The sequence below is a fragment of the Corylus avellana genome, chromosome 4 (genome assembly GCF_965113065.1).
Source record: "Corylus avellana chromosome 4, dhCorAvel1.hap1.2, whole genome shotgun sequence".
Taxonomy (NCBI): domain Eukaryota; kingdom Viridiplantae; phylum Streptophyta; class Magnoliopsida; order Fagales; family Betulaceae; genus Corylus; species Corylus avellana.
Window position 1 is genome coordinate 35,432,030 of NC_142493.1, and position 9,038 is coordinate 35,441,067.

The 9,038-nt window shown below is 36.1% G+C and overlaps 1 protein-coding gene across 1 annotated transcript; it reads right to left on the reverse strand.

Annotated features, from left to right (window-relative positions):
* Positions 1–3,966: 3,966 nt before the first annotated feature.
* TOM20-2 (translocase outer membrane 20-2) lies at positions 3,967–7,745 on the reverse strand. The gene is made up of 6 exons (XM_059590238.2): positions 7,531–7,745; positions 7,277–7,355; positions 7,013–7,182; positions 6,873–6,920; positions 5,947–6,033; positions 3,967–4,402 (listed from the first exon to the last, which is right to left on the reverse strand). The coding sequence occupies exons 1-6, from the start codon at positions 7,627–7,629 to the stop codon at positions 4,274–4,276; spliced, it is 612 nt and encodes a 203-aa protein (XP_059446221.1). The 5' UTR covers positions 7,630–7,745; the 3' UTR covers positions 3,967–4,273.
* Between the last annotated feature and the right edge of the window lie 1,293 nt (positions 7,746–9,038).

The window sequence follows — 9,038 nt, forward strand, 5'->3', positions numbered from 1 at the left end:
CTACCGTGACAACAAGATAGAATGATGATGAGATAAAATGTGTGATTTTTAGTATATTCAAGAGTTGATTGAAGATGTTACAAAAAAAAAAAAGAGTTGATTGAAGACTGATGTAACAACATTATGAGATAATTTATTGTATTACTCAAATACTAATTGACACCGTCAAATCAATAAATGAGATAATATTTGAATAAAAATATAATTTATAACATTAATCTCCGTGGAATGACGCAATGGCATATGGTAACTAATGAGGCAGGAGATGACGCAACGGCATATAGAGTAATCGAAACAAATATTGAGCCAAGTCATAATAAACAATGGAATGAAAAAAGAAAAGAAAGAAAGAGCAGTGGATTCCAATTCCACGGGTTCCCGAACATTCCCCGTGCTCTACTTTCCACGGAAGAAAGTGGAATGGAAAAAAAGATTGCAGCAGTTGGGGAAACCAATGAGACCATTTCATTTGCTTAAACATCTTGAATGCGCTAATTAATACTCACTCCAATTAACTGTGCGTGCGGATGAGCTTAATGTTCATAGCTCATTTTCTGGCTAGATTCACCTCAGAATCCACCACAAACATCAGTTTCTTTTAATGCCAAAAAGTTGTGCAAAGATCTTCCTAATATTTTGTACTAATCCAATACTGTTCCAAGCACTATGGAAGCACCACCACCTATTATCTACATAGATCGTCTACTGGCTACATTTCCTCTAAAAGTTGTACACAAAATAACACGTCTATTAGCCTTAGATCCAGCCATAAATTACAGCAATTGGATTAATCATCTTTAGCAAACAATTCCACAAATTTTACATATTGGAATTCTTTGTAATTAACTGTGTCGCACAACATTGACTTGAATTTGGTCAACAAATTGAAACCAATCCCAATTCTCGCTTTACCAACTCAACAAATAAAAACTCTCTAATTGGCAAACACCTACCACCTCAACCCCAACCGGAACCTGAACCGAAACTCAATGTAGACAACAAAGTTAGAAACTTGAAGCAATCCAATAGTGCATTGCATTTATTAAATAAATTGCTTGTCGCTCTCATCCAAAAAGTAAAAGAAGAGGCGTGGATGCTTCTCTTCCCACAGAATCTAACCAGCCAGTTTATTTTAGGATCACTCAAGGACTCAACTTTGCACAAAGCAAGGTTGCAGGGAATATAATAAAACACACCACTAAGTTCCATGTTAATGGAGCAGCCAAAAAACTATTCAAGGAAACAACAACATAATGGCGGCCTCATATAGACAAAAACCATGAATAGGGATTCCACCAACAGAAATGGGAAGAAAAGATTATTAAAAGGAAATGAAAAAAAGCAGGGAGTCTTTGGCTGCAGGAAAATATTTCTCTAGCACTAGCACAGACCCTTCCAGGAGATTTCTCTCGAAGAAAAATCAAATTTAGAGTGGGAATCCCTTGCTCGATCGCTTTTTGATACTTTAACATTATCATACTACTTCCCGACATCCACATATGACACACCAACCACTGTACATTCATTTAGAATTCCTTGTTTGTGAGATTTCTTTCCACTAAAAGCAGGGTTGCCACCACAAATTTGACAGCTTACCCACCACCATATTCCTTTCAAAGAAAGTGGTGGGCCTCAAGCATGCAGCTAGCTTGGCAAGCCTGGTTCTAGGGTTCCAGTTTAATATTCCAACAATATATGTTTTCTGACGCATCCTTCCTTGGCAAGATAATCCTAAACAAAATTCTTCCGAGTAGCTAGGCTTGAAAAACCTCAAGACTAAAGAAGTGGGCTCCTGCAGCTGGCCTAGCCAAAACCAGATTATGTTAAGAAAAAATTCCACCATCCTGCCACAACCATATGAACAATTCAACTTAGGGAAATTTCCCAGTGTTAGAATATTGGGTTTCATTTAATTTCTTTATTCAACTATTTATTATAGTTGTGTATTATAACTAAATCTCTAGAATTTGATTACGTTTCTATGCTTATCATTTCTTAATAAATAAGGACTAATACATTGTAAACATATCAAGTCAATAAAAGCATAATATACATAACCTTTAAGAAAAATTTTAAGGAGTGAAGATAGATTTCTAAAACGGAATCATCTCAAAATCTAAATTTTCTACCGACACATCAATCACTATGTTTTTTGCCATTTTGACTTTTAAGACCCAAACTTTCAATTTGGTAGATGTAATACTCAAGCTTTTAGCACGTTTAACACTTGAAGCCTCCACTAACTTGACCATTAATTTTTTTTACAGAAGTTGATGCAGCCCAAAAATATTAAATCAATGTAAGAAAAGCTGACAAAAGTTGCCCAAAATGCAATGTCAGTGTAGAAATAGGCCATAGCCATCAAAGCGCAGCGGTGTAAACGAGCCGAACTTTAGCGAATTTCTCTTGTTTGAGTTCGGCTCGTTTAAATTTTTCTCGAACTCGAGCTTGATCCGAACTCAAGAACGAGCCAAAAAATCGAGCCCGAACTCAAACTCATAATAAGTCAAGCCGAGCCGAGCTAACTCGCAAGCTAACTCTTATATTTTTTTTAATTATAAATTTAAACTTCAAGTACTCTTAAACGGCTTAAGAAGCCAGTTTGCCTATGAGCATTTGCTTAGAGCCTGAGTCAATACAGTAAGGCATTTGATTTCGAAGAGAAAGGATATGCATAATTTTATTTTATAATAAAAGGATGCTATTAGAAAAATAAAAATAAAAATAAAAAATCATCAATTTTTAATATTAATATGAGCAATTATGTAAATAACTACTAATTTGAGCTTTATACGAGCCTAACTAAGTCGAGCCGAGCTTGCTTCGTTTAATATGAGCCAGTATTTATGTTCACGAAATGCTTTATTTAATAATCGAGTCGAGCATGAGCCGAGTTTATACGAACCGAGCCCGAGCTCACTCAAGAGGGCTTCGCTCACTTAACACTCCTAATCGTAGGAGATGCCGACCCACGGCCTTTGGTGGGTCTTCTCCAAGGGCCATGGGAGAGGGAGACCCAAGGCTTTTCCTACACAGATGCGGTATTTTGGGCCACATTATTTACACATCAGCAACTTCTTCCAGGCTTTCCCTATATTGACGTGGCATTTGGGTCGCACCTACAACTTCCATAAAAAAATTATCAGCCCAGCTAACAAAGTTCTCAAATTTTTGAAGTGTCAAAACTCGGGTCTCGAATCTATTCGAATGAAAGTTCGGATTTTAAAGTCAAAATGGTAAAAAGCAGAAAAGAAGGCTGACCTCATTTCCCTGTAACTTATATCATCTTGAAAAATCGATTACTAAACCATTAAGTACTAATTTAAGGCTGAAATTTATAATCAAGGAAAACGGGAAAAGACTGTGTGAAGGGAAACGAGTTTGAAGGCCTAATTTTCATCGCCTACAGTCCACGGAAAGGGAGCATAGATCTCCATAGGGAAAGAATAATGTAAGTGCCAAGTGAGAAATGAATCCCAAACGTACGATTAAAGGTTGGCATTACAATTTAGAATGAGTGATATTCAAAGGAGAATTAGCTAAACAGCAATTCAATGAAGAACTTTGTATAGGTTAGATGGAGAAGATTTGGGAAACCAAAGATCTATGAGTTGAAGTCGGGGCAAGTACATTTGATTTCTACAGTATTGAATCGAAACAGTGGGTGTGAGAGATTGAGATAGCTTATTCCTGGATTGGTTAACCAAATTTGAAACCGAGTCTTTGGGCTGTCATACCATTCACAGATAAGTTGGACCTGGCTCCAAGGCCCTTTAGAAGCTCCTAGTTTTAAGCGGCTTTAGTTTGTTATCTGCTGATTTTTTTTTTTGTTTCCCGACAAAATTGCATTTTGCCTATAAAAAAGAATAAATCATCACGTCCACATGTCATGTCATTAAGATCTAAGAAGAGAGGAAAAATAAAAATAAAACTTTCGAAACCAAGAACATGACTTGCTAATCTCACTTCTCCAAGAGTGCATGTATTAAGGGGAAAAAAAGGATTAACTTTAGATACTAGCTACAACTGCAAATCCAACCAACAAAGGCTAAATAGCCAAAAAAATTCACAAGATAAATAACAATCTTGCCCAACCAAATCAGCAAGAGAGAGACATTATTAGTCAAAATCGGCACGTGGATAGCATACTACATGTAATACCGAATTTACTACATCTCCAGACTAGTGAATCCATCAGCAGCCCAAATTTGAACTTTCCAGCAAAGCAACGACAGTAAAAGGTTGCCTCGAGTATGTGGGGCAAATAAAAGGCTTATCTTGGGGGAGGTGAAGGGATGTGGGATTTCGCCATTCCCACCCATGCAACAATTCCAACTGCTAGGATAATCCATCCAAATATGTCATATTTGAGATCACTACTCTTCTTCTTCTTCTTGGAACCCTGGAAAATAAGAATGATTTAATAGCAAGTCCAACAATCATAACTGCACGCCTATAAAAACTTGACATAAAAACTTCTGCCACCACTGGCTGGTATAATGGCAAATACTGCAACAGCAATATCCATGTCCATGCATATCCAGAGCAATTTGGAAAATCACACTATTGTTTACCTTAGATTACTTCCTAACGTACAGAAATACAAGTGCGTCCCGCCTTTATCTATAGATTTATCATATACACACACGTGTGTATATAGTTTTACTTCTATCATTTTTCCAAGACAGAAACAAGCTGAAATGTGTGTGTGCATGCATAGGTGCGTGTATACAAGATAATAAGTCCAGACATTTACACAAATAGCCAGCATCCCCCGTATCCAGATCTTGCCTAACAGCTAGTGTTTGTTTCAAATGTGAATTGAATCTGAATAATGCTGAACAGTTTCAAACCAGAGAAAAGAGGGGGGTACAGACTATTGAAATCAAAAAGACACTCCACATAACAATAACATAGAAGACCAACCTATGCTCATAGATCATAAGTGATATACAAATAAACGATGCAAACATGACAGGACAGTAGCTCCAACCAGGAAGTCCATGTTGTCTCAAGTCAGGTCACAACTGAATTAAGTTAACGGTCCGAATGCTATCCAAGACAATAGATCTGGCAAGGATTTTAGATTACAAAATTTGCCAGCCAATAAAATTCACATGTACATTACGGCCTCATTACTTCTGGATTAAAAGCACATGAGTATCTTTGTAGAATGAGAAGCTGCATATATTTCCAATAGGTGAAAAGACGAGGAGGAGTTTGTTAAGATAGTCTATTCATGAGAAACAAAGCATGGGACTGATAAAATATAGGTAAGAGCAAGTCATGACCGATGCAACACAAAATGAATGAAGATGATTTTATGAAGCTGACCAAAGCAATTAAGACAAGGGACGCCCCCAAATCAGAGCAGACATAACTACAACCAGCTTAACAATCCAATTAGGATCTGTTACAAAATTCAAAGCGAATTATTAATCTGAGACTTTCTTACAAACCAGGAAGGTACATATATCACATTTCACATAGAACAGGTATTATAGAAGAAGTACGAGACACTACAACCATATTGTACCATATATATCTGGGACCATGACAACAATGAAAAAACAAACAGAGCAACTGACAGGGGGCATCTCAATCTTCATATTATTTGTTTGTCCAAACCATACTAGCAATTCAGTGGCGCTATATATTCAAACACAATCATCAAAACAAAAAACCAATAGACTTTTCAAGTTAAGAGAAATGTGATGTTAATAAAACATTTAAAATGAAAAACGGATGACATTGGTCAAGGATTTGTTAAACCCTGAAAAACAAAGTATAGCTAACTTCTTCACCTACGATAGAAACGCAAAGAATTCAGAACAAGTTAACAGGTACTTTATTACAGCTTATGAAAGCCTCCTACATAAACCGTTATTCCTTTAAAATATTATCAAGTAAAATAATAACAATAAAGTAATCATTTGATGATCAAACCTTATCATTAGAAGAAGCAGAAGCTCCCCCGCCCAGAGCCTGTTGACCAAGCCCATGCTTGTGGATCTCCATGTGCAACTCTGGCGCCTAAGAAGAAACAGTAAATGATGGAATCAAATTAATGACATGAAAAGCCTTCAAATTAATCATATTGAAACCCATAGAATAAGCAAATCAATTGGTCCTGGAGTGCAATTATCTAACTTAGACTATATGCAGCAAGGATTCTCACTGGAAGCAACAAAACATATTTATTACCTTCGGAAATATCTCACTATCAAGGATTTCCCCAAAATACGACACCTAATAAAAGCACCTAAAGTCCAATGTTGTTGGCAATATCCCACTTCATCCACCCATGCCCAACCAAAACAATCCTCATAACCCAAGCCCAACGTAGTGCAGGCTCTTGTAACCTGCTTACTTACATATCAACTCCTTCCTCTACATACTTAGTTAAGTCACTAGTAAAAGAGATTACGTGTATTTGTGTTCGCATGCATGCATGATAGCTGGTATTGCTAGTGTACATGTAAAAAGACGAACATATACTACATAGTATATATTTATTGCCCCTTTACCACCACAAAGCTACTTGATTTGAAGATCTCATTGCAAACCCAACCCCACCCCACCCCAATTATGTTTGTCCCAACCCACCACCCTAAAAACAAATGACACAAAGTTAACATTCAAGTTGTATAAACTTACATGCAGAAATGTTCTCCAAGCTTCAAACTCCCAACCAACAGCTAAGTAAGCACTAGACTCAAAGCAGATAACTAGTATTTACCAAGCAAGCACATAAACAAATACATCCTCATTGGTCCAGGCAATGTTCATGCGATACACATGACTGTATTATAATGCACTGTCATAGATAGTAAGGTTCAAATGAATCATAGTTAAATCTCAAAAAGACATACCTTAGCGGTAACTTCTAAGGACTTGCGATAGAGGTCATTAGTAGGATCCTACAAAAACAAACTCCAATATCAGGCCTCTGTGAGATTCTTCGACTTCAGAAATGAAATACAATTTAAAACCTCAGAAATTGAAGATTTGCCTCATCTACAGCCTTTTGGAAACAGTCATGCGCCTTATCAAAAGAACCCTTTGCCTCGTCAAGTTCAGGAGTGAGAAACGCTTGAGAGGTGTGGGCATTTCCCAGGCACCATAGAGCATCATGTTTCAATGGATTGATTACCAAAGCCTCCTCCAACTTCGTAATGGCATCTATAAAATCCAAATTTCAAGTCCATCAAAAATAAAGTTCAAAAATTCTTTGCAACACAGAATCCAGCTCAATTGTGAATGTTCAAAAATATACCATTAATCATCCTCTTTGAATCAGAAACATTTTGGAATTGTGATAACTCAAGCAATGCTCCTCCCCACTTTGTTAAATTCTGCAGAGAGATTCACGGTGGCCAAACAAACAATTTCATAGTTCACATCACTAAAACTTAAACTAGCAACAACAACAACTGTATTTAGAATACCAACAACAACAACTGTATTTAGAATACTGTAAATGTGATCAATAAAACATTCAGAATAACAGAGACAGAAGAAGACACGAACCTCGGCGTCAAGGGGGTTCTTGGCGTAGTTGGTTTCGGCAGTTTTGCGAGTGTGCTCGAACAGGAGGAGCCGATCGAAGTCGTCCTGAGAAAACTCCATGGTTTGGGCAGGTTAAAGATTAGTCTGCAACTCTGAGTAAAGTCCTAGGGTTTGGAAACTACGACGGTGACGGCCCTGAACTTGAGCCGTTTCGTAATACTTATAGCTGTGCGAGTGGTGCTAACCGTGACGCGCGTTTTTAAGGTTTTAGCTGCTCGCACGTGGGAAGCATTGGGCGATCGTGGGGTCCGGAGTAGAACAAAATGTTAAAACCGGCGATGAGCAATAGGTCCACGTCCAACCAAACATGGCTTCAAGTACAGCCCAAGAACCGCCAGCGAACACGTCTTAGTAATCTTATGTCCAAATAATAATAATAATAATAAATAAATAAAATAAAATAAAAACTTACTTTCAGGTTCTAAAAATAAAAATCCATTTGATTTTGCTTTTCTTTTCTTTTTCCCCTTAAGTTAAGTATCTGATAGGTGAAGTGAAGCTTACGAAATGGCCAAAAAAAAAACTCTGTAATTTTTAATTTGTGCAATTAACTCATTGATATTTTACTCAACTATATACTAATGAAAACAAAAATTTAGAGTAATATAGTTTTAATTACAACTTCTTACAAACTCATGTAGTACTCCACCAGAGTGTCACCTCATGCCACATTGGTAACAAAAGTTAAGCAACCAAATTTAAAGGTAAGATTAATTATTTCGTGACTAAATAAGAACCACGTTAATTGATACAACGGTTTGTAAGGAATTTGTAGTATCCATAACAACACTCATTCCAAATAGATTATTATTATTATGTATATTTTTTCATTGAAAAATGTTTGGGTTATTACAGTTTTTACTACAACATTCTTACAAACTGACTTGACAATTCATAATTGATAAGATGATTAGAATTGTATGATTAAGAGCATTCACATTAGTTTATGTATATTTTTATGCAAAATGGTTAATCAAAACCCACTTTTATCTAGTTTAACTAATGAGTTTTAAAAAACATCATACATCCGATTATCTATGTCGTATAAATTTTATTATTATTTTTTACAAGGATTGTAGTTTTCCTAAAAATCTTATTTTTCAATTTTTGGAAAAAAAGAGATATGGAGAGAGAAATAGTATGAGAAAATTTTGAGAAAAGATAGACGTGGAAGAGAAATAGTAGGAGAATTTTGGAAAAAAAGAGATTTGAAGAGAGAAATAGTATATTAATGAGATTTATGCGTGAACCGTGCCCGCTACATGTAGCGGTGCACTGTTTACAAATGCAAAAAAATATATTTTATATTTGAGATGCATAGTCCAATGTATAGGTTTTTTAGTATTTTGCTTATCTATTTTAGATAAAGGTAAGAAATAGCTAAGCCTTATGAGTGCTTTAACAAATTAGCTACTACCTACAATAATAAATTGCAATATCAATTTATAAAAAAAAGTGTACTGAAAGTT